At 37.3% G+C, this 24,911-nt stretch overlaps 3 protein-coding genes and 2 non-coding genes across 5 annotated transcripts; 2 read left to right on the top strand and 3 right to left on the bottom strand.

The window, feature by feature from the left end:
- Positions 1 to 139: 139 nt before the first annotated feature.
- Positions 140 to 12,812, bottom strand: LOC146136117 (uncharacterized). Its single transcript, XM_083395685.1, has 11 exons — positions 12,673 to 12,812; positions 11,191 to 11,320; positions 9,700 to 9,846; positions 9,120 to 9,242; positions 8,705 to 8,826; positions 6,148 to 6,274; positions 5,212 to 5,346; positions 4,277 to 4,383; positions 3,327 to 3,447; positions 2,372 to 2,463; positions 140 to 706 (listed from the first exon to the last, which is right to left on the bottom strand). Exons 1-11 carry the CDS (start codon positions 12,760 to 12,762, stop codon positions 614 to 616), a joined length of 1,287 nt encoding a protein of 428 aa, XP_083251811.1. The 5' UTR covers positions 12,763 to 12,812; the 3' UTR covers positions 140 to 613.
- Positions 12,813 to 13,582: 770 nt separating this feature from the next.
- Positions 13,583 to 23,959, top strand: LOC146136118 (cation channel sperm-associated protein 3-like). The gene is made up of 9 exons (XM_083396162.1): positions 13,583 to 13,722; positions 14,600 to 14,762; positions 14,935 to 15,066; positions 15,553 to 15,687; positions 16,640 to 16,822; positions 21,095 to 21,262; positions 21,423 to 21,496; positions 23,319 to 23,495; positions 23,878 to 23,959. Exons 1-9 carry the CDS (start codon positions 13,583 to 13,585, stop codon positions 23,957 to 23,959), a joined length of 1,254 nt encoding a protein of 417 aa, XP_083252288.1.
- On the bottom strand, positions 17,478 to 20,410 carry LOC146136119 (mediator of RNA polymerase II transcription subunit 24-like). The gene has a single exon (XM_083395300.1). It carries the CDS (start codon positions 20,408 to 20,410, stop codon positions 17,510 to 17,512), a length of 2,901 nt encoding a protein of 966 aa, XP_083251426.1. The 3' UTR covers positions 17,478 to 17,509.
- On the top strand, positions 22,153 to 22,225 carry Trnav-cac (transfer RNA valine (anticodon CAC)). Its single transcript has one exon. It is a non-coding gene; the product is annotated as a tRNA-Val (tRNA).
- Positions 23,691 to 23,763, bottom strand: Trnav-aac (transfer RNA valine (anticodon AAC)). Its single transcript has one exon. It is a non-coding gene; the product is annotated as a tRNA-Val (tRNA).
- Positions 23,960 to 24,911: the final 952 nt, after the last annotated feature.

Below are 24,911 nucleotides of genomic sequence, written 5' to 3' on the forward strand. Positions count from 1 at the left end.
TCGAGTCCAAACTTCTGTATACCCCACATAACTGGTTATTAATGTTCATTTGGTTTACGTGGAAACGTTATTTTTTTAGTGAGTTACTACAATAAAAGTTTGCAACAGTTTTCGTTTTTTTTTTATGTTTGTCGTTACAATGTTATTAAAATATACACCCAAAGTTATATCAGATTGTAAACGAAATTTAAAGCTCCGGAAAACATGCAAAAAAATACAGTTTTTGTAGATAACGATAATAAGTTTTCGTTAAAAAATTCCAAAGTTTAATCCAATATATTTCGAGATGATGTGTATTTATTTACAACTTTTTAAACAGCACATCTTTAAAAATCATCCCCATGCAAGAACAAACAGGCCTTATATGCATACAGACGTTTACCACGTTATGTTTATTGTTACAAATTGTTAGCATCCAGAATTATAATGGCGTAGTCAAAAAATAGAAACGCGTGACAATATGTTGCCGTAAATATCCATGAAGGTATAAACGTAAGTTAACACTTCTTAACGATTTGTTATATAAATGAAATTAGGTAGACCCCACCCCCCCAGAAAAAATGGCATTTACGCACTATCTACAAAAGTGAAAATTCCCTCATCACCTTCCACCTTAACCCCGAATGCCGCATTTGAAGAACTTAGTCTGGCACTTGCTTTGACACAGATTATTTTGTTGAAGAAGTTGAATAAATTCGAACTTCATCTAAAAACGAAACAGAACCGCGGTTAGAAAGTTTCAGCAAACTAATAGGCCTACATATAAAAAATAAAGGCCTATTCAACATAGTTTGAAAACTTAGTATATTGCACAAGGCTGGTTGACGGTTATGTCTTTCGTAAACAAAAAAGGCTCAAATATGGAACACGCAATAAGGGATAAGACCTAGAAAGCAATAATATCTACAGCAAAAGATTAGTCTTAAGACTAAAGACAGAAATGTATCCTGATATGCAATAGTATTTACGGACGAATAACACCTGCAGTAAATCAGGTCGAATAATAAAATAAACAGTCCGAACAACTCATACACCTACAGGACTAAGTGACATCTAAATCTATATATACTATAGGCCAGGGGTGGCCAACCAAACAGATACCAAGAGCCGCATTTGTTACTTGGTTAACCGTTAAGAGCCACACCTTACACAAATGAAACAAAATGAAAGGGCCTCACTTCATTTCTTATCACCCGCTCCACAAAGCGATCGCGCGAAACGCGAAAAAAGTACCTTTATTTCGTTAAATAGACAACATTTCAATTTAGAAGGAGAAACAAATACACATTTCTCGATATAATGTCGTATATCAATATTATTTGGGCATATTTTTTGTGTTCTTGTTTCAAAAGTGTTACTAAAAATACAATGACATGAGGCAAACAGTCTGAGTCGAAACCGACAATAATCCATAACTTAACCAAAGGAAATCGAAACCAAATCATAAGTGCAACATGAACGTAAGAGCCGCATACGGCTTGCAAGCCGCGTGTTGGCCACCCCTGCTATAATAACCTTTTTATCGAAATTTGTCTGCCAATGGGTAAAGATATTCGCGATTTGCGAAAAAAATTAACAGAAGATTTAGGAATTTATTTTTTTCGACAACGCAGATGATAATGATATATTTTACCAATCCAGTTATTAAAAAAAAAAAAATTTGCTTTAACACGGGTCGTATTCTTAAAGTGTGGTCATCTTATCATGGGGAAGCATTTCATGTAGGTAATCTTTAAACAAAAAAAAAACTCTAACGAAGATGTGACGCCTTAAGTAAGCTTACATGACTTTTTAGTTACATGTTAAATTCGCACAGTTGCATTTCATCCAACGGCTATATTACGAGGCTTTAGCACTCTTACACAGTCATGTTAGAACGTAATATGTGATACGTTAATTAAGATCTATGTTGTTTAACCACGCAAAATTTTTACAATTTGTTTAATCGCGCAAATTACAGGTAGATTGGCAAATAATCGTGCTTCTTGTAACAGTTAATGCTTAACATTGCTGGGACAACGCCAGTCGAAAAAATTATTTTAAGTTTACGGTGTTAAGCTGTCAAATACCGTATATAACCCGGACAACACGGGATATTTTGTCTAGTAACATCTAAAACCGTAGGGGTAAGGTATGGGACGATAGAGTTTGGAATTACCGTATGTTCATTTGTTTGGTTAGGAGTACAAGGCGAGAAGGTGTGGTAAAATGACTAAATTGGAAAATTAGTGCATGGTAAAGTTGCTGGGGTGTCGTTAGGCAATAGTTTGTTAAAATCTTCTTCTGGAGTGCTTTGGTCTTATTCAATTTGGTTGATTTCGACGTTTAAATTACTACAATTTCGGCCTTATTGCTTGGGTACCGCAGTTACCTCTTGAATTTGCTCGCTGTTCAATCCACGGCAGTCGTTTGTTGGCAAGTACAAAAATCTTCGACCTCTTCGGGTGGAGGTGGGCTCACGTCCTACAACAAAAAGTTTGTTCGCACCATTTGGGGCATAAGGCAAATGCATTGCAATTACGCGTTTCCAAAACTTTGCTGCGCCTGTCCTAAAGCTTCATGACATGTCGATAAGTATACAATTTGCAAATTGCGATTTAAAAAGTACTCAGGTAAATTTCAAACAAACAAAGTTTAGTTTCTTAAAACAGTCAATTTGGTAGATCACCACTTGCCCTATTTAGGCTAAAATGTTGCTGTGGTAAACTAACATGGCTATACCTTCTTTTTAAAAAACATGTAGTGTCGCGTCCCAGTATTGTGACGGCTTAAGTCAACGACTTGAATTAATGCACTAAGTCTTTGTTTTTTAAATAACATGACTTGACTTGAGTCTTTTGGACAAATTACTAGACTTGGACTTAGTCATTGGGTGAACGAACTTAAGTTAAAATTAAGTATTTTCATTTAATATTTTTTATTAAAAAAGTCATTTATTTAAATTTTTGCGCATAAACAATTTGATTGCTATATTATTATTTTTAGATAAAGCTCATAGTCGGACGTGTTTACCTATTTTATTAATCTAAGGTCAATGACCTGACTCCAAATTGACTTTCTCTTATAGTGTGACACTACTGGAATTTGACTTATGTAACTCATGATTTGGACGACCTGGCCGGGGTTTAAAACACTTCAAATTAACTTGTTTACAACACAGTCGCGTCTGCCGTTAGAGGGTACACAAATGGGGTATACAAAATGCGTTATTAAATTATTAACCTAGTTAATGACTTATATTTATTATTCCGATACTTAATGTCAAACTTTCGCTACTAACTGAACGGAAAACCTGTTTACGGTCGTTAAATCAAGATCCAACTTACGTCGGCATCTTCCGAGCATCAAGGCGTCTTCAGCAAATCCGCCCGACCAACGATGTGACGTCACATGGTTGCAAACTTCCCAAATACGGTAATATCTGTTGGTGTTCACGAAGTCGTATCCCTTGGCAATAAACAGGTTGGTTAAGTGTAGGCCTATCGACAGGGCTTCCCAAAGTGCGGGTCGCTCAACGAGTTTTGGGGTCATCGGTTAGGCTAAATCAAGGTTACAAAAAGTCGTAAAAGCAAAACCCTTAAATAACAATACTTCATCAAACGTGTGCTGAATCAAATTACAATGAATCCTTTATTTAACTTTGTTAAAGGGTCGATGAAGGTTTTGATAAGTTAAAAGAGGTCACAGACTACAAAGTTTAGAAAGCACGCAGGTACAACGCGTACAACGCTAGTGAATCAGGAACCCTCTGTATATAGATGTCAATGAAGTCGTTGGAAAAATTAGTTATAGGACAGGTATGACGATTAGGCAAAATGGGTCATTATAGGAAATACATATAATACCTTATAAATGATGTAAAAAACACTCGAGCTTTGATAAAAGTATAAAAATTCAACTGTAATAATCTGATTTTCTGTTCCGAACAGTGAATTTAAAAAGAAAATATAATTTTCTTTGAAAAATTCACGCTTATGCTAAGCCTTCCTAAAGTATTTAACGGATAATAGTTTTATAAAACATTTTTTTAGAAAAGGTATTTTAGCCTATAACTAATGACTGCTTCTTGAATGTTTGACACAAACTTTACCTGATTTAGAGAAGATATTTGTTCAGGATTCTAACGATTGATTATATTGTTTTCCCATGAGATGACTCAGCAAGTAAAATTCAAAATTCAAAGAACAAGTAAATCTTACTGTTAATGATAAACAAGGGAAACTTATGGCTGTATAGAATAAAAACCCGCGCTTTATTTATAACATAAAATGCTTACCACAGCGCACATGGGCTTGCAATACAAGGTCTGCTTTGTTCCAGCTTTGCCTTCAGCCACGCACAACATTGCTCCGTTAGGTGGCGGGTGGGGGTCCACGCAATACCCTGGTAACAAGCTTAGTAAATCTATGGAGGTTTTATTAAAAAAAGCTTAGTAAAATCTATGGAGGTTTTATTAAAAAAAGCAGTGGTTCTCAACTTTTTTTTCGTGGCCCATTTTCGTTGCACAAAAATACTGTGGCCCAATAAATGTTTATGAAAAAATACAAACTATAAACTAGGTTTGGAACAAAAAACAGCAAAACATGTTTCAAAACAGATGATTTCTTTAATCGTGCATTAGTGAGATACTAGCTGCTGAACAATAAATTTGCATTCCTTCTCAATTTCTCCCCCAGCCATTATTCCTGTAAAGTAAGTATAGTGACATAAATTAACTAAATTCTTTAGTAAATCTAGCTTTTTTAAATTGGTCTGTGGCCCACTCAAAATGTTCCCGTGGCCCACTGGTTGAGAACCGCTGGTCTAGTGTTTTTATTTGTTAATTGACTTGGGGCCATCTAACATAAATTTCAAAACTTGATTAAGGACTTTCAGAAAAATATCAAAAAGTATTTTGCATAACGGGTAGTATTTCTTAAATAGTGTGCCATAGTGTGCGGCGAAACTATTCGTGATTTTGCAAAGTAACCTATTTTTATTACAAATTGGCAAGCAGCTATAAGCATGCAAGACATTAAAAACTCTATTTAGGAGATAACTGAAAACATGAGGGTATTTATTTACTATATTGCCGTGTATAGTCAGGGTGAAGTATCCTAAAAATTATATGGGTTTGTAAGAAGTGCGCCGCAAATTTGCTTTTAGAATTTTAGGATGCCGCAGCCTGAATACGTTTAAAAACCACAGATCGAAAGCCAAATAGAAACGCACCAATATCGCTGCACCTTCTGTCGCCATGGGCACGGCATTCACATCTCCACCTGAGGTTGTCGTGGGAATTGTGCGTCCTGATCCAGGTTTCGCCGACCAATCGAATCGCTCCGTCTTCTGTGACGCAATGAGGCTCTGCGAACGCGTAAAGCGATGAAGTTACATCCTCTATATACTTTCGTTGAGTTTGTGCACTGCGTTCCTTAATGCTCTATAACGCAGTGGATTGGTCGCTTGCCGCTCCGCTTTTTCAAATTAGTAATAAATTTCCTGAACTAAATTTTTTTAAGGCGGCCGACCACATAACTGTTATCCCAGAATTGTAGAAAAAACAAGTTAACAGTTGAAAAAATATAGAGTATGTTTATCCTATTGGATTCAATGGCGATATTGGAAAGACGTGATGGAAGCGCGAAAATCGAATTTAATCGTTTATCCAATTTGAGTTGTCAGAAAAAAGTTACATAAAGGCTGATTGATGGTAGACTCCTGGATTGGTATAAATACTTGCCAATTAATACAAATATTGCGTTTTGTTAAATCTTTTTGTTAAAATTCAGCTAATATTAAAACCAGCTGAACACAAATAAAGCACTAACGTTTATTAATATAATATGTTAATAATGATGCTACAACTGGAAAACTTTTACAGGCCCCCTACAAACGGTTTACGCCCCCCTTTGATTCCCATGAACACCTGTTAAGGACCGCTGATTTAGAGAAAACATATTTTGCATCGGAAAGTGATAATATTAAAAACTTTCCCTAATTTAGGTGGCGCAATTTTAAACGTATCGATGTGCGCATAGCAACGTTAATAGTTCACAAATTGCTGCGCAACAACGAATATTTAATGCAGCCGCTAAACGCGCCCCGTGTATAATGACGTCACAATGGCATGAAGGACAACTTTTCTGTGACGTAGCATATACGCACCCCGGCGTCTCGTCACGGTGTAGGGCGTGCACATGATGAGGGCGTCCCGGCACACGCAGTGGTTCACTGTGACCGAGTTGGCGCCGATCTCCGAAGTTTGGTTCCATGTGTATCCACTACTCACCACCTGGCACCATAATCACATTTGCTGGTCGACACTACGCTTTTTAACCAACAATTTAGAGAAGTGATTAGAACACTTTACAAATTCAAAAAAGGTACACTTAGGGCAAAACAAAGTTGCGTTTTAAATTATGTTTTTTACAAATTAAACAAAGATTTTGATTCACTAATACCAGTGATTTCAAAATAGTGTGCCGCGGCACAATAGTATGCCTTAAGATATTGTTAAGTGTGCTGCAAAACTTTTTGTAACTTTTGGAAAGAGAGCAGTTGTACCAATAGGCAAACACGCAAGCATTTTAGACTTGAATACGTACTATTAACTACAAATTAATAATTTGGGGACATTTACCAATAGTTTGTCGCGTTATTATCAAGATGATGTCGATCTACTCGACCTTTTTGGCTTTGAAATTTATTATCAAAGTACATTACAGATCCGTGCTTAGTGTACCCTACTCTATTGTTGTTATGTTAAACATGTGCCGTGAAACTGTTTTTTTTTTTAGTGTGATCCAAAAAAGTATGGGAACCACTGACTAATACAGTAACTTAACTGCAAGTCAACAGGTGGACGTCTTGTTTTATAATAGGCCTACATGTCGTCATTATACAACAATTGAGTCGAATAAAAAATTGGCATTGATCCCTAAAAAAGGCAAGAAAATAGGTTCATACCATTTTCAGTTATCTAACTCAGGGTGGTCCAAACCCAAGTCCACATGTGGCCCGCGACATCATTGGTCGTGACCCACGAAGCACTGTTGAATAATTGTAATGCGAGCTGTTGAAGGTTTAATCAAACAAATATAAGTTACGAACGAACAGCAAGCATGTTGGAATTATTTGGCTATTACGTTTTGCGAGTTACTAATAAATAAAAACGGGTTCCCTTCGCTCAACAATTTGTGTATAGAGGGTGAAAAGAAGTCCTAATATTGTGCATGTGTTATTTTGTTAGACCGTCTTCGAGGGAAGGTGCATGTGCGTCCTATGACACTTACTGAAATGACTGTTTTGCCAACTTATATGATATATTTGCGTTTTTCCTGCAGCACGCAAATGTTTTCGGTCTGTTCAATATAAACGATAAAATATATCTAAAATATATCAAAGTTCTAGAAAGTTTTTATACAGGTTTAATGTGTAATTACGCTAATGTCCTGACTCTTTCCAAGATGCAATTTCATCCAAATTAATCTATAGTTCAAATTTTTTTGCACGACTCGAATACGTCTTTGTAATTTAGTGATAGCGTGGTATGCAGCATCTCTTTGACTTAAATAAACAACGCACTGTTCTTTTAGTCCGCGAACGTTTTACATGTTTTCAACCTTACAGTTATCGGGTCAATAACTCTCACAACTCTTTTGCCCAAAACATCTCGTGTATCGCCAACAAACTTTTCGCGCTTTGCGCGCACGATTTTGTCGAGTCATTTACAGTTTCATTTGCATATTTGCGCACAACTTCGAGGATAACAGCAGTTTTTTTTGGATGATATGTGTTTTGGGGTTACTTTTGGACAAAATTTTGTGACGTCATTTTTAAAGATTTTTCGCCCCGACCAAATGAAAATCGTGCCCTGTTGCCCGTAAATGCATTGTATAGCCCAGGGATGACCAACCTGCGGCCCGCCTAATGTTTACGTGCGGCCCACCTCTTACTATCACTTTCAGTAGCCTTTATTTAAAACAATTGTGTCGACTATCATCAAAATGTGTAAAACGCGCAGTATTTGATGTACGCCTAATCAAATATATTTTCTGAGACTCTAATGGAGTCTAATGTTGTATTTCAAAATCCACCAAACACTTGCGCACTACCCATCTTTGTTAAGCAAGATGTGTGTTTTTTCTTAATGTGTGTTTTTGCGGACCGTTTTAAGGAAATATATCAGCCCAAAGGTGTCGTACCATGGCATCATATGGCATGTAAACTCAATTTTTCGCGTTTTGCTCGATTAGGCCGAGATTCACTTAAGTAGTTTTATGACGTCACGATATGACGTAACCTATAACGTAACCCCTTTAATTTAATGGGTTTTGCGGCGCATCGAAATTTTTAAAGTGGCAATGCGGCCCATTCTGCTAAAAGGTTGAACATCCCTGGTATAGCCTATTGTATGTGGCCAGTAGATAATATTAACAAAATATTGTTGCCCCCGATGCCATCAACCTTCGACCACTCTGATCTAACTAATAGATAGTTTACATTCAAGTTTTGTATGCCATGGTTGTCTATTTGTAATACAAGTAGCTTTTTTTCATAAATTACAAAAAAGTTTCTCGACAGCTTTGAAAATCTGTGAAGTAATAAAAATAGCTTTTTTGTATAACCAACAGCTTACTTTTTATTTATTGCAAAAAGTGTGTCCACAGAACACAGTTTGCGAACTACTGCTACAGACGCTTAGCAAAACGAATTAACTTACCTTTGTTCCAGTGTCGCAGGCCTGCAGAGTGGCAATCTTCGGTCTGAGAACTTGCTGTCCGTAGACAATGTGGTCCTCCACCCACTGGGCGTTGGCTTCCGGTTGGGGCACCTCAGTAGTCACTGCCGAGGGTTAAAGTTTACAAACTTTACATAATAGTACACTGCACAAATCACGATATTAAATTTTCATAGGGGATGTTTCTAATAAATCCGATCACGTATTTTTTCAGGTTGGGGCACCTCAGTAGTCACTGCCGAGGTGAAAGTTTACATAGTAGTACACAAAAGCACAAATCACGATTGTGTGATTAAATGTTCATAGGTGGTGACTATCTGCTAATAAGTCCGATCACGTATTGGCTCACCAGCCACACCACATCAGCTTTATGTGTGCCGTTCTGTTTTTGTCTTACCAGAGGCTCGACATGAGATTTTCTCAGCACCCAGGCATTGACAATCCATAATAAGCCCCGTGATGTCACTTGATTGCCAGTCGTCGCCGCGCCGGTAGGAGGCGCCATTGTGATGACAACGGTCTGAAAAAACTCACCCCATTAAAAAAATAAAAAAAGTAAATCACCTCTAATTACCACGTTTAATGAAAATAATGTAAGCGTCGCGTTAAAATATAAGACAACATTAAATTAAATTACCCAAACTAACGGTGGAAAATGGAACAAGGATCTGAACATTTCGAAACTAGTATTTATTATATCCTTGTTTTTTTGTTTGTAGTCGATCTTCGCCTTTAAGTCTTAACCAATTAACAAAAACATCGAGACAACAGAATGTCGATCAAGCCTATCTAGCACATAATAAACATCAATGTTGTCAATAAATATCGCAATATCAAGTCTAATTCGCAATATCAAGCCTAACTAATTGCGCAATTGCGAAAGAAGTGTTTTTGTAGCAACGGGTGCCCCAAAATAGTAAAACGATTAAAAGTGTAAGAATGGGCTTAGTATGACCTCTGACCACCGAAGCACTTACTTTGTCCCGAACAAACCATTTGCATTCTCCGGCTTCTTTCATTTTGCTCGCACCTGCAATCCAGCGTTTTGCCGTTAACTTGCCTTTCCCACTCGTCGTTGGTCGTGCGGTATCTGCGCACACTTCTGTCGTAACAGCGACGACTAACTACGAAGTGAAATAGCCAGAGCGTTACCATAGAGCAGGGGTTCTTAAAGGTGGGTCCATGGACCCCTTGGGGGTACGGGAACTAGTTTTAAGGGTCCATAAAGGCCTAATTGAAATATTAGTGTATATTTAGGAAGTAATCAAATTTCAAAAAAAACAAACAATTTATTTAAAAACAAATTGTGTTTGCACTGAATGTATTTAGAATCCATTTCACTTTTACATTTTTGGACCAAATCAGCAAATTTATGAATTCTTTCGTACTGTGACGTCAATTTATGACGTCATTTTTAAATTTTTTTGCCTACAATGGTCCACGCGAGGTAAAAGAAAATGTTAGGGGTCCGCGATAAAAATAGAAGAACCACTGGCCATAGAGAGTCATTATAAGAGATCAAAGAAAACACCTGAAAAAGAGCTGCAGTAATATTTTTAACGAAAGTTGGTTCTTCCTAAAGACTGCGTCAATTTGTATCGCAAATATTGAAGCCAAAATTAAGCAACAGCTTGGAATTATTTCCCGCTAAAAAATCTTTTATTGCTACGTGGTAAATTACATGCTGCCTAGATATGCTATTTCTCAGTCAACCGCAGCACTATACGCGACTACTAGGATCCACTAAAAACAGAGATTTTGCCGAACCTTATAGAACAGTACCTCGCAACCTTTTTTCACTTGTGGCACATCAACAGAGCTAACACAGATCATCGGCACACCTACGAAACATATGTCGACAGACAATAGACAACATCTGCAAATGTTCAACGCAGCCCAGAGAAAAACAAAGCGATTTAAGAAAAAATGTGACGAAGGCGCCAAAAATTTACATATTACATTTAAAAATTTCTGAAATCGGTCAAAGTCCTAAAAATTGCACCCTCTTGCAATAGCTGATTAAAGAACAGAGTGCTTTTATAGCATTCGATAAATGAAACCTGGCATTGGTTCTTTATACTTGCTTGCCTAGTTTATTTTTCGAAACAGTTGCCAAGAATAATTATACAATCACAAAATACCAAATATATTTCCAATGATATTTCATTGGTTTCGAGCATATGGTTAATCTTCCTTTTTCACTTTGGTGTAAAGTTTGAAAACAAATGTTAAACTTCTGGTAGTTGAGTCATTTAAAAAATATTTTAATATTTTCGGCAATAGAAGGTAAGGCGCGTTAATTTGATTAAATTAACTTTTAAAAAGTTCCTTTAAAAATGCAAGTAACATATTTTCGGTGACGTCGCGGCCACATGACATGGTCTCCCGACACACCGGTTGCCGAGCACTGCCTTAGAGCAGTATGAGCTATATAACCCAGGTATTATAGCGGTGTCAAGACTGATTACCTTTAGAATTGGACCACGAACATGAAGGAGTTCCGTTGTTACAGGTACAGCTAAATGTTTTACCCAAGACCGCGAAAGTCCATTGCTCACCCGACCTGTACCTATGGTCTTTGAAGACGCATACGCCAACCTTAAAAAGCAAAATATATATTAATCCCTAAAACTACACAGGTCATTTCATAAATAAACCAATAAGTACAAAGTTGGCCTATATTGTTGGACAAGCATGTTTGAGCATTAGCCTATTCACTGAAGTGCAAGTTTCTACTTGTTTGAAACAAACATCGTTCCCATGTGCAAGTAAAATGCAAAAACCAGGGAGTCGAACCGTTTGACTTTTTCGGTTCAGGTTCGGTTCGGGTTCAAGGATTTTTTCGGAATCCGGTTCAGTTCCGGTTTCGATTCGGAGGAATTTAAAAGTTCCGGTTCAGCTCCGGTTCAACCATCGCTATTTCAAAACCGGTTCGTAAAGTTCAGGTTCAGATACAATATAATATGCGTTAAATCTCAAAATGTGGGTCGATAAATATAGGGAATAATGTTTGAATTGTAAGTCATTTAATATAAGTTACGTGACGTATTAAAAAATTAGCAACTCATTATTGAAATATCTAAAAAATAAAAACAATTTGTATATAAAACAAAATTTTATTTTTATCTAAAAAAATATCAACAATTTTTTCATTCAATATTCATATTTTTTTCATAAAATTTCGAATATGGCGTAACTTGACTCTGTAAAATAGAAGTTGTGACGTCATGCAAAATAGAAAGTTGTGACGTAAAAGGTTTGGAACCCCTGCTGTAGGGAAAGGGTATGGGATGACTAAGGGACACCTGTTTGGCATTGGTCATTTGCTGTCGACATTTAGCGCCGTTGTTTTGCCGCCGGTTTTTTTGCCTCTGTTTGGGCTCATATGGGCCGGGGGTAGTTGGTGGTGTTAGCAATTGGGTTAGGGTTGAAAATATTATGGGAGTTAGTGACAGTTATGGATAGTATTAGATAAAAGGTTGTTCATGCCTTATTTTGGTCATTTAGGCCTGATTCCAATTTCGTTATTATTACGACTATATTAGGTATTAGTCCTATTTACGCCTTATTACCAACGGTCTTTTATTCCGAAGTTGGTGTTGTTTTTATTTTGGTCTCAAGGCTGGAGTCTCTTTAAAGATATGCACAACTATGAAGCCTACACAATAAAAAATTGTTATTTAACTGAAATACAGCTACACCTCAAAAAATGGGCGCTCGCCTCGCTCGCAAGGTGCGCCGCCACATTTTCAAATGTCTCTAGGTGCGCCCCCAAGTAAAAAAGGTTAAGAAACACTGATTTACAGATTCGGGTTCGGTTAAGGTCCATATCATTTGAAAGTTCACAGATGTTTTAAGAATAATTGCTCTATGACGTCACAAACTCATTTTAATGGACTTTGTTACGTCATTAAAATAGTTTACTGACCACTTAGTTAAACTATTTTTACCTGTCTTTTGTTCCTTCCTGTGGAGGCTGATTCACCAAAACTCATTGGAATCGTTATTGCTAATAATCCATAGAAGTAAAGCGGAAACATGGTTTATTTAAATGCAAGGCTAGCAAAGTATACTCTTTAGGCAAACGACCTGTTTTACAATTAAAAAATAATGAACGTAATATATACCATCGTAAACGTCTTATGAAATATCATATTACACAGAAAATGCAATACTATATTTTTGTAAACAACTATTGCACGTTCCTGCATAAACATTTCTTCTCTAAACGTACTGCGCAACCTTTAAAATTATGTAGATATAGCAACAGATCTACACCTCTACCTGGCAATACAACTCTAAAACAAAATAAGAAGCAACGCTACCAACCTAAATCTTCTCAATTACTAGAGTCAGTGACCCGTCAGCCTGTCAAGGCTCATTTCGCAGCCAGGTAATAGTAAACAGGAACCAGCGGGTGCACCCGAAACCCTTTTATCCTCGTAGTTGTAATGCCTGAATGCAAGTCATGCGTTCAGTGGCCGTAAACAAGAGGCCTCTTAACAAGTGAAACAAGTAATGCCTTTAAAAATAGCAGCAAAGTAAAGGTCATCGCAAAATGCTGAAAACACTGCTTGAAAAAAACAGACCAAATAAAGGCCAAAAAACAACATGAATTTATATAAAAATAAAAATCTATAACAATTTAGAGAGATAATTTCCGTAAAATTCTAAATAATTTTTTAATTACTTTTTTGCAGTATACAAAAAGCCATTATTGAAATAGTCAAAAATACCATTGTTTTGCTTTGAAAAATCTTCAACAATGTCCAATGTGACGCAATAGCACCAATTTATAACCAACAGTTATTTTTTTATATTAAATTGCACAACATAAAATACTTTGTAAATATAAATACAATGGATGGTGCGCAAACCCCGAGAAGGCGAGGGGTAGTTATATCGCACGAAGAGGGGCAACAAGGAATAGATTATCCGCCAATATTCAAAAATTTCGATGACGAGGACAGTGAAAGTGAAGAATGGGAAAAAGAACAGGGGTAAAATAACAACACGTTTGTACTTATGACAACGCTTGCTAGTTATAGGTTTTAGTGAATATAAGATAGCAGGATTCTAGGTAAAAATTTTCCCTTTGAATTTAAAAGTCGTAAATATTTCACAAAGTCGAAACTTATATCTCAATAAAGTCTAAAAATTGCTTTCAGCAGAACTTTGCGATGCTGTCTTTTTTGCGTTTTTGTCGTCACGGGCATTTCTAGGCTGTTTCGTCAGATTTCGTACATTTAACCAAGCCGTCAGAACAAATCTAAAGCTGTCGAATTAGTACCTAAAGTTGCCAGAATAATGTTATAAAAGTGCTGGAGTTAAAAACGATGGAAATGAAACGTCATATTCTGACTGGTGTCGGTCGTTTTGCAAAAGGTTTTGCTATTATTGCGACAACATTCGGTCTTAGTCCGACGAGTTTAATTCTTCAGACGTCTTTAGGTAGTATTCCAAACGCTTTAAGTTTTATTCTGTATAGGGTTTTGGTCACATTCCGAACAGCAGTCTTATTCCTACGTCTGTAGGCCCTGTTCTGATAGGTGTTGAACTTGGTCTTGTGGTTTTAAAACTTTCGGTTTTTAAGTTTTCCGCATGGTTTTGATTTTATTCCATCGTAGGGTTTATTGCAAAATCGTAGATTTTAGTAATCTTTCGTCGTTATGACAATATTGCCGTTATTGCGCCATAGGTAGATCTTATTCCGGCGTAGAAGTTATTTAGCCTTTGGTCAAAATACCATGTTATTACCGACGAAAAATAAGGCTTTTGTACTTATCGGGGTGTCGGTCGTATGGTGTGTTCGTACTACAAAATTAGAATAACAAGGACAATAAATTTTAATTACTGAATATGTACCGTTACTTGCAGCTGTCAATCGTGGCGCAGGGACAAGGCGATTCACGCATTTGCCCAACAGGTCAGCGAGAATGGAATCTTCAACGGGCTGATAATGGTGGCTATTTTCGTTAACTCCATCATTATGATGATGGAGGTTAATAACTACTACCCTTCAATGAGACCATACTACCCGGTGAGATCTGTACAACACACTACTTTTAACATTTTTAAAAGCTGGACTTTCTAAAGGCCTACTAGAAAAAGCAATACTCGTTTATGTAAAGGTTAGAAATACAGAATCGCAAAGTTTATTTGCCCCTACAAATTAAAATAGTACTAAAATTATTGTTTTATTTCCTGGTTAGGCGGCCGACATTATCTTCCTGACAATTTACTCCGTCGAATTTCTCGTCAAAATTTACGCAGAGCCTATCGACTATTGGAAATCTTGGTCAAACAAATTCGATTTCTTTATTCTGCTGATTTCGTACATGCAGGTAATACTACCGCACAATAACGACCACTAACCAAAAAGGTTACCGAACATTTACAAGGCATGTCGCTATATGCGCAAACTTTTTGCTCAAAAAATTATTGAAATAAACTTAATCTATTTTCTTGCGTTTAAGAGTACCAAAACAACTCTCGTGAATAATTAGGTGCAAGATATTTGACTTCTATAAGATATGAACTTATCGTGATTACTGAAAATAAATCAGGTTTGTATTTTAAGTATATATAATGTATATAGTTTTGTTCAAGCGAACTGCGTCGAACCAACTTCATCCAAATCAAAGTATAATTTGTTGCTCTTTAGTGGCAACTAACGATTACGTTGCATAAATATTTTGCCCACTAAAGATCAATCTCGTTTGGCATCAAAGGAAGGTGTTTTACCTGCCAGGCTAGCAAGCTGTTTCACACTACGTTTCAAAAGACCAAGATACACACAACACACCAAATTGTATGTTGATTTATTTCAGGTGCTTGTTGACCAGTATTTCGCAGAAGTTTCCGGAGAGGCATCCTGGACTGAGGCTCTTCCTATATTGAGAACGTTGAAGGCCACACGCGCATTGAGAGCTATGAGGGCGGTCTCTTTTGTGCGTGGATTGCAGGTTGGGGAGACTTTATTAAGTTTGCCACATTTTAATTTTTTGATCACATCGGTTTTGATTGTTGTTCAGCAATCAAATACCAAGATTTATAAATGTACCGACACTGGACAAATGCTTTTGCACTTGTAATCAGTACAGGTTTCACGTGGGTATTATTTTATTGCTTGCCTTGGACATAAATAAATTATAATTGTCAAAACTGCTTTTTTCGCGCATTGACAATAGCCAAGGGAGAGGGATATTTTAAATTTTTTCATATTACCGTGCCGTATTAGGGACTCGGTAAGATTGTTCTTTTGTCCTAGTAAATGAACCTAAAATACGAAAGTTTTTAGGTAACAATTTAAAAAAACGTTTGCATTTTATGAGTGTAATTTATAGTAGTTTATTATTTTTAATAACAAATTTTGCAACATTATGGCTATACTCATTACACTATTTGTCGGCCAAGCACCTAAGGCTCCGGGACCACATTCGCCCCTGTGTGCCTGTCGTGTTTTAAAAAATCCCGAGGTTATTTATGACAACATAGAGATAGAATGCCTAACGAAGTGCATTATCCGATAAGGTAGGCTATCATGGCAAAAATATAATAACTTCGTGTAAATAATCTTTAAAAGCCTACCTTTTTAAATAGTTTATGTCGGGCGTTTATGTTTAAATAAGACACGCCATTCTACAACAAGTTGTTTTCTGGCCAGGCCCAGCCCTGCCCCGAAAAAGTAAAATAGTCCATCTGTAACGCTCAAATGTAAAACAGTAGTTCGCTCTAAATCCATGTGTTAGGATTTTGTTTTAAGTATATTCAATTCAGTGACTCCCAGTAAGGCAGATAAAAATGTTACGAAATCGCTCTTTCGTTGGTTAATGTTGCAGATAAATGCACTGCACTTTGTGAATGTGGTTATACTAAGTTTTACCCGATCAGAATTCCTCGTTTTGTGTTGAATAGGTCCTCCTGACGGCATTGATAGACACGATGAAAAAGTCCTTCATCAATGTGATGCTCATCCTGCTCTTTACAATGTTTCTCTTCGCCATCTTTGGCTACTACATGTTCGGCTACGAGGGAGGAGATGAGGATAATTGGGGAGATCTCGGATCGGCTTTCTTAACTCTGTTCAGCTTTGTTACCGTAAGGCAGTGGTTCTTAACCTTTGGTAACCTGTCGAAACCCTATGTTATTCTGCAAGCGTTCGTTGAACCCCAAATTTTCGCTCAGTATTCGTTTCTTCCTCCTAGCAGCTGAAACTAGGCATATTCAAATTATAAATGTGCATTTTTTTTATATACGTTAAATAGGCCAAACTTTCAATTTATAACGTTACATAACAACTTGGCACATAAAAGAGATTCGAATTTAGCATGAAATACCAGCATTCATGTTTCAGAGCATTAAAACAGTTATGTCGAACCCTGGTTACGAACCACTGCTGTAAGGCGATATGCTGCGCAGTGCTCTGAACCGGGGTGCCACGAGATTAATTTGGGTGCGCAGCCGAGTAATAATTTTATTTTAATAGAAACATATTTCCTAGTAAAATTACGAGACTTTTAAATATTCTCGCTAGTTTTGAAGGTCTAAAAGTAATCAAATATAATAATTTATACTACATTTATATTATTCGGGTCCCATACATTTAAATAACAAATACGTAGTGTTTTTCCTAATTCGTCGTCGCCTCGCTTTAAATAGCTAAAAACAGTTCATGTGTAAAATAATTATTATACCAGAACAACTCAAATAGATTGCGGATCACTGATGTTAAGTACCAAATACACAATTATGACAGATTTAGATTTATTTAAAAAAGAAAGAACTTTACGATAGATTTTCGATTTGACAAATCGCTTGGGCAGCTACGCGTCGCACTTCGGGATTCCCCAAATCGGATGCTGCAAACAGGAGCTCTCTGCTTTCCTTAACAAGAAAGGAACTGAAGTCCTGCACCATTCGCGTGGTTAAGCTTTGCTTGACTGTACTCGACAATAATGGACTCGAGTACAGAGTCATCTTGATAAACGCCGACACAAAATCCGGAATAGGGCCCCACTTGTGGTCTTTTAAGGCATTCCAAAGACACTGGAGGAATTCCTCTAGGACGGTAACGAGCGGGTGATTCGGGGGAATACCGGACGCGTTTGCAGACAGATCGTGTTCCGTAGAACAACTCAACATGCGCCGGACCTTCATGTTATGATCCTGCTCTGGTTTCGCCTCGTGGAGGAATGGATTAATTTCCTGGCGCTGCAGGAGAGACTTCTCTTGAAGAACGGCGTCGTTCAGCGCGATGTCAAGCCCGGCGACCACGAGACGAGCAATCGCTCGGCCAATAGGTGGCGCCAGCATATGTGACTCAGACATAAAGTGTTGCGGTATTCCATATTTCAGCAGGTAGATTACCATTGATCTCATGTCGAGCCGCATGCACGCGAAAGTTACGTCGACCGCAGTGTTTACCGCGTCCAAACGAGTCTCCTGCAAGACGAGACTGAGAATGCATCGCATGAATGCGGAGACACCAAGCCGCTGTAAATTCTCATGAAGCACCCTCATGCATTCCAGGTCAATCCACCCAGCATTAATAGCACTACTGAATGCATCTTGTAAGGATTTGATAATGGATTTGTTTGACTTTGTCTTTTGTAATTCTGGTACAAGGTCGCCGACAAAATGCCCAAGTAAACTGCTGAAGAATGTGTATCTTTGGTCATATAAAGGTTGAAGTTGCTGATGATTTTCACTCTTAGTGGTCAGCTTTTGAAGTACATTAACATGCTCTGTATGGCTGTGACACAGCCTTGCACGATTTGCAACACTTACAGAAACAGCCATGCAAACTGACAATGGGCAGTGATCACATATAATTGACACTGCTCGGTTCAAATCAGCCGCTTTAATATATCCTTTCTGATAAGCACACATTAACTCCAATACCGCTTGTGGCATGTTATTGCACACATCGTGCCATTTTGCAAGACCAATGCGAAACTCTGTTGAATTTCTTAAAGTTTGAATAAGCAAATTTACATTACTCGGATCACTTGGTAAAGTTTTACATTGAACCGATTTAATGTGTGGCTGACACCAAGCAGTAATCCATGAATAAAGAAATGTGTTATCCAATGCTCTATTATGGTGGGTTACCTCAATTAATCTGTCTTTACCATAAGTTTTCACCATTTGGCAAGCCATCAAAAAGGTGATGTCAAAAACGACAGCTCTCATATGGGCAGTTTTCGTATTTTCTCCGGAACTGACTTTTACAGCATCATTACAGAAAATTAACTTGCTGCAGATAGCTGAAAGTTGACCACTGGCACTGGCTGCGGCTGTAAACAGTTCAAAACTGGAACTTGTTGATAAACTTTGCAACATATTTAAAAGCCTCTCTAAATCGGACGTCACATCAGAAGATCCTAAAATGTTTATAAGCTGCTCCACTGTGCTCTCCATTTTGACAATCATAAGTGGGTTTACATTTTCTGAAGCTCCATCCATTGCCATATTTTGGCGAAATAAATTTCTTGTTTCTTGTATGGCAGTTGCTGCTGCATCTGTTAGGAGACGTTTAGAGGAAAAATGTTCAGTAAGAATTTTTATCCAGTCAATTCCACTGCCATGTTGATCTAATGTGTCCAATAAACTATCCATAGCTGCAAGGCGATTCAACGATTCGCATAAATTGGCATCAAACATGGCAGCCTTTTTGGTTGACAATCCTGAGGGCGAGTCAAACTCTGAGCCAACGATTTGTGACTTAATTTGCTGGATAATTTTTGGCATGCGAAGAAAAATCATGGCAGACCAGTGTGCCTCATGGTCATTTTTTTGCTGAATGCTATCAAGATATCCTATGAGGCAAGTTTGGAAACAATAAAACAAGAGTTGGCTTGTTGAAAGACCATGAACTTGAGAAATCATGACCAACTGTTGTGCAATTCCTTGGTTTTCAGTTTGTCGCTTTAGCTCAATCTCAAGTATAATGAGGCTTGAAACAGATAAACATAACTGCAAAGTGCTCTCCTGTTTGTAAACTGATTGCGGCTTGATTGAACAGCGGGAAAGTTGAGACACATGGTGACAGGATTCGCTTATTTCCGCATGCATAGAATGCTGGCCTGAGCTATTTTTGATCACAGCCAAGTCTGTTTCAATGTGACTCCAAACACCGCTCTCTTCAAACCGTGCAATTGTTAGCAATGCAGATGTCCTTGGTTTGGTGGTAAGCTGTTCAAGGGTTGAACAATTAAGTTGGAGTAATTCTTCCGCAACTGCTGGGTGAACATCATGAACACCCTTTAGGTACTGCTCAATATTTCTTAATAGCCATTGCAAAATCATCCGAAGGGCACTGCACAGATGCATAACATCTTCTATGATTGGACCTTTGTTTAAAATCATAATTAGCTGCTGCAGAAGTTTGTAAACTCCTTTAGTGCTCTGAACTTTGTGCAACTCCTCATGCTTTGAAATAGCAGTGATAATCGAGCCGTATGAGAGTAGTCCTGTGTTTAAAGCATGCCATATGTACTCAAGCAAAAGATGATTTGGTGATGGACCAATAAATGCTTGAGATACCAGTGCATCAGCAACATGAAAAACATCAGAGGGGTGAATCAAATATTTGCGTATATTTACTGACCACCTCTTTTCAGTCCACCTGTCCCTCCAAGATGTCAATATTAATTGCTTTAGATCAGTGTGTAAAGTAGAATGCATCCTTGATTTGAAGAGGACAAGCACCAGACAGTTGTTTTAACTTATGAGAAGAAGGTGCTACAACAAATAAAACATAATTTTTATGTTGGATGCAATTTGTTTTGTTGTAGTATAAAACTCACACAAATAATTACATATCTACATATTTATATGTAGGATCAGTCACTTTGAAGTTGGACTGGTTAATGATATTGGCTGTGTATCATTAGTACCCTACTTGGAATTGCCAAGGTGGAAAATATGGCAATAGTCAAATATTTTTTCTTTTATTGAATAAGCACTTCAAGCTTCACCAACCATAAAAAAGTAAAGCTTGAGGTGTGCAATCAAGGTTCTATGCGCACATGAGGTTTGAAATCTCACCACAACTTAACCTTTTACAAAATTTAGGTTTACAATTTACTACTTCAGGTATGCTTATGAACACAATGTCTTTACATAAATCTCAGGTGTGCACCCCTCAGAATGTGGGCTGATCAAAAACACTGTGGGATTAATGAGCTATCCCCCCCCCCCCACCCCCCCACCCTGCCCCAACCTTTCAGAAAAGTGCTGGACTAAGCTATACAACCACCAGCTCAAAATAAAGCAAATCAGAAAACAGCCATGGCCCTGCTGTATTCTGCATCCTGATAGAATTTCAGTGCTTAAAATACTGTGACATAACTATAATTTTGTTATTAGGTTGATGGCTGGTTTGATGCACAAATAATTATGGATGAAAACACATCTCAACTTTCAAGGATTTACACAATTCTTTTTATTGTGGTTGGACACTTTCTTATTTTTAACATTTTTATCGGAGTCAATATCATGAACATCCAAGAAGCAAACGAAACTTATCATGAACAGGTTGGTTATCACGGTAAATTAAATTTTAATGCACACTATCCTGATTGCCAGATCTTTAGGTATAAAATTTATTTTTCATGGAATTTTCGCAATTAGTCAGTTAGTTTTGTTCTGAGCATAGATGTCAGACACAGGAGTTAAAATGTTCATAATTTATCAGGTTATTGCAGAAAAAGAAGCAACATTGGCCCGCAAAAAGGAAAGCATCTTGCACAGACAGCACGAAGATGTTAGGTCAGTGTTTCCCAATGTGTACTGTGTGGTACCGCCCCTGTAGGCGTTTACAAGGGGGCTTGAGAGTCTTTTCTTAATTTGAGCGGTGGTAAATACACATAATGGGACATTCATCACAAATGTTTTGTGTCACAAATCATACTATGTAACACGATACAAGCTACATATCTATTGTTTGCAAAACACCTGTTTGCCTACAAATACTATTATCAAATGTAGTGCTTAAGTTCGCACATCGGGCCCGGGGTAGTTAACCAGTAAAAGACCAATGAGCCTTGTTTCTCACTTAAATTTGCATGTTATCTGCCCAGAGCTACACATACCAAACTGGCGACGACCTGAGCAAGTGTACTGTGCAATGATCACTATACATAAAAGCTGCATTTGAGCCACGGTTGTATGAGCCTGCAGTTGCCCTGTACAATGCATTTTTGCATGATTGGTCATATTGTTGTTGCGTCACCACGGCAAAATAACTTCATAAACACGTAAAATTGCTTACTGCAGTCCCTTTAAATTCGAGGGTTGACTTGTGCTTGGCAGTGACAAGTAAGACATGTAGTTACAAGTAAAATTGAGTTTTATTACTGTGCAAAACGCAAGATGTGCTACCAGCTCATTCTAATATAAATCTTATTTCGCCACTCGCCGTCGTGGTTTTCGTAGTGTAGTGGTTATCACGTTCGCCTCACACGCGAAAGGTCCCCGGTTCGAGCCCGGGCGGAAACAGTTTTTTCATGGTTAAAGACAGAAATTTTATGAGGTCGTTTTTTATCTTTGAATCCTTAAGCCCCCCGAAAAACTCCAGTGATGTCATTTGGTGTGAAATATCGCCAGCCTAGTGATTTAACAACGAAAGACACCCCTATTTATAAATTAGATATTACAGAATTTAGCGTAGTATTTCGGCAATAAAGAAATTTATTTTGGCTTCCATTTTAGTAGGCCAGTTACGTTTGATTTAACTTAAAGCCAAAATAAATATCCAAAAATTGATGATATCACGCGTGAGTGAGGTATTTTTTTGTTCTGAGTTTGATTTTCTTCCGCTTTATATCTTTCGATCAGTGATTTCTTTGCTATATCGGTTGATAACATGCTTATTTGCGTCCTTCTTTTTACTCTGTTTTCTAACGCTTGTTGCCATTTGATAGTTGTTGTTTTTGCCTTTAACCTCTGCAGGTGTTAAGATTTTATACACGATCTTATATTACATGTTTTACATTTTAACTACTAGTTTTGCATTTTATATATGTTTGCTTTTTGTACAGAAACTGATGATGCCTATTTAAAAGGCGAAATATATCTTTCTGTGAAATTTTATATTATTTGACTTTTAGTCATTACAACACTGATATTCTTTCCGATTTAATTTCTAGGGGCAAAGTGGAAAATAGTTTTTCCGATTCAATTTTGAGGGACATATTATAATCTGATTCAACCTAAATCACGCAGCATTACTTTCTGATTGAAATACTGTCCAAATTAAATTTAATCAGAACGAACTGTTGTCTGATTTAGGATAAATTGTTCTATACCGTATAGGCTAAGTTAAATCGGACAAAGTTTCACTCCGATTTAATCTAAATCGGACAAAAAAGTTGTCCGTACAGGCGAAATATTTTTTCCAAACGGCGGCCATAAATATTTCGGTTTTCGACCACTGGATTGAAACATCCTGATAGCAAACACGAGTTTGTTCTGAACAAGGCATTCGTCTTAACATTTGCATATCGATAGGCAAATATATCATTTTTTAGTTTATAACACCACACCAGTTTTGAAAGCTTTTTACGGAATATTAACTTTCTTCTGGTTTTAGAAAGCTGAAAGAAAAGCAGATTGAGCGAGACTGTGGCAACTTTTACGACATGGTTCGGTCGTTTCAACAATCACTGCGAAACGATGATTACGTCATTCAAGAAGACCTGGTGACCAATTTAGATTGGATCGAACTGTATTTGGAAACTTTAACTCTCATGGACGATGCAGCTCTTAAGTAGGTTGACTATATATACTAGAAAAACATATTGTACGAATAATTCAGTAGATCACCTTGGAAAAAAGATGCAGATTAATTTAAATTAGTTCAACTTGGAAAGAGTGCAGATATAACTTAAATTCGAATGGACGTTGTTATTTTGGAAACGTCGAATGTGAATTTTAATCTTGAAAGATAAAAACCAAAAAGAATTGTTTCCGCCCGGGCTCGAACCGGGGACCTTTCGCGTGTTAGGCGAACGTGATAACCACTACACTACGGAAACCACACATACAAATGGCGAAAATCCATTATATTATAACGTAACCTAACTTAAACTCGGATTACATTTTTACTTTGTAAGATTTAAAACACAAAACTATATTGTTTTACCTTTCAGAGTACAAATGTTACATTTCGAGCTGGCAAATATTCTGACACTGTCACTCAACAAAGAAATATCGAAGAGACTCGGCGAATAAAACGCAAACGATAATATTTGCTTTTTGCAACACGTTTTTGATAAAATATTGTATTAAAATTTTGGAATGTACCGTACAAACCACATTAAAGAAAAGTTCGTAATAACTTACAAGGACAAAACGACTGCATAGCAGTGTTAATCGTTTACAACTATCCGTAAATAGAAACGCCATTTTTTGCATTTTATGGCGGAGCACTACATGAAGTGAAGCATAAGGCAGTTTTATTAAAAACTAGAAAAAAAACCTACCAGTGCGTTTGTCCTTTTCAAAGAGAATATAATAATCTATTTGGTCGTTTTAGACTTTTAGGCTTTTAGGTTGGAGGGTGTCGCAAATTGCTTTGACTCTTCTGACAGAATTTGCACTTTTTGAAAGGTTCTGAAATCAAAGCGCTAACCTATTTGTCAACAGAAAAATTGTGTGGCAAAACGACTTATTTTATCGGTTATTTAGTTAAGGTTGTCAACAATTGGTATTTCAATAAGCTCGTAATACTATCGAAGCCCGATGTGTTCATTTTGAAAACAAAAGAAACAAGAAAGGGTTTAGTCTTTAAACGATTCCTACAAAACGAACAGGGACGTGCAGTCAGGGGAGGCAGGTGAGGCGCGTCCCAGCTATGAAACCTTTCTTCGTCCAGCTTGAATGCCCACATAATACGTGTACATTGACTTTTGTAGTGTAAAGCTCTAAAGTTGAAGTCATAAATAAAGGCAGACCTGTTGCAAATTTTGCATCAGACGACTGGACAAAAAAAAATAACACGCAACTTTGAAATAGATTGGTAAAAAAGGAGTGGATGTGTGGCTGTCATAGGCGTAGCCAGGGGGGGCATGGCCACCCAAAAATTTATAAATATTGTACTCTTAATAATAATTTGTTTTGTAGCTTTTATGAGCAGTAGCCTACCACAACAGTCGATCACAGGCATGCCACACCTTCAATTGTT

Source organism: Ascidiella aspersa, chromosome 8, assembly GCF_963924565.1.
Source record: "Ascidiella aspersa chromosome 8, kaAscAspe10.2, whole genome shotgun sequence".
Classification (NCBI taxonomy): Eukaryota; Metazoa; Chordata; class Ascidiacea; order Phlebobranchia; family Ascidiidae; genus Ascidiella; species Ascidiella aspersa.

Excerpts from the sequence above, each read along its gene's own strand:
- LOC146136118 (XM_083396162.1), top strand. The coding sequence starts at position 13,583 with ATGGATGGTGCGCAAACCCCGAGAAGGCGAGGGGTAGTTATATCGCAC. Across the intron at positions 13,723-14,599 it reads GAATGGGAAAAAGAACAGGG|CTGTCAATCGTGGCGCAGGG; the intron begins GTAAAATAACAA and ends CGTTACTTGCAG. Across the intron at positions 21,263-21,422 it reads ACGAAACTTATCATGAACAG|GTTATTGCAGAAAAAGAAGC; the intron begins GTTGGTTATCAC and ends ATAATTTATCAG.
- LOC146136117 (XM_083395685.1), bottom strand. The coding sequence starts at position 12,762 with ATGTTTCCGCTTTACTTCTATGGATTATTAGCAATAACGATTCCAATG. Across the intron at positions 6,275-8,704 it reads CCTGCGACACTGGAACAAAG|GTGGTGAGTAGTGGATACAC; the intron begins GTAAGTTAATTC and ends TTATGGTGCCAG. Across the intron at positions 2,464-3,326 it reads GATGCTCGGAAGATGCCGAC|GACGTGAGCCCACCTCCACC; the intron begins GTAAGTTGGATC and ends TTTTTGTTGTAG.
- LOC146136119 (XM_083395300.1), bottom strand. The coding sequence starts at position 20,410 with ATGCATTCTACTTTACACACTGATCTAAAGCAATTAATATTGACATCT.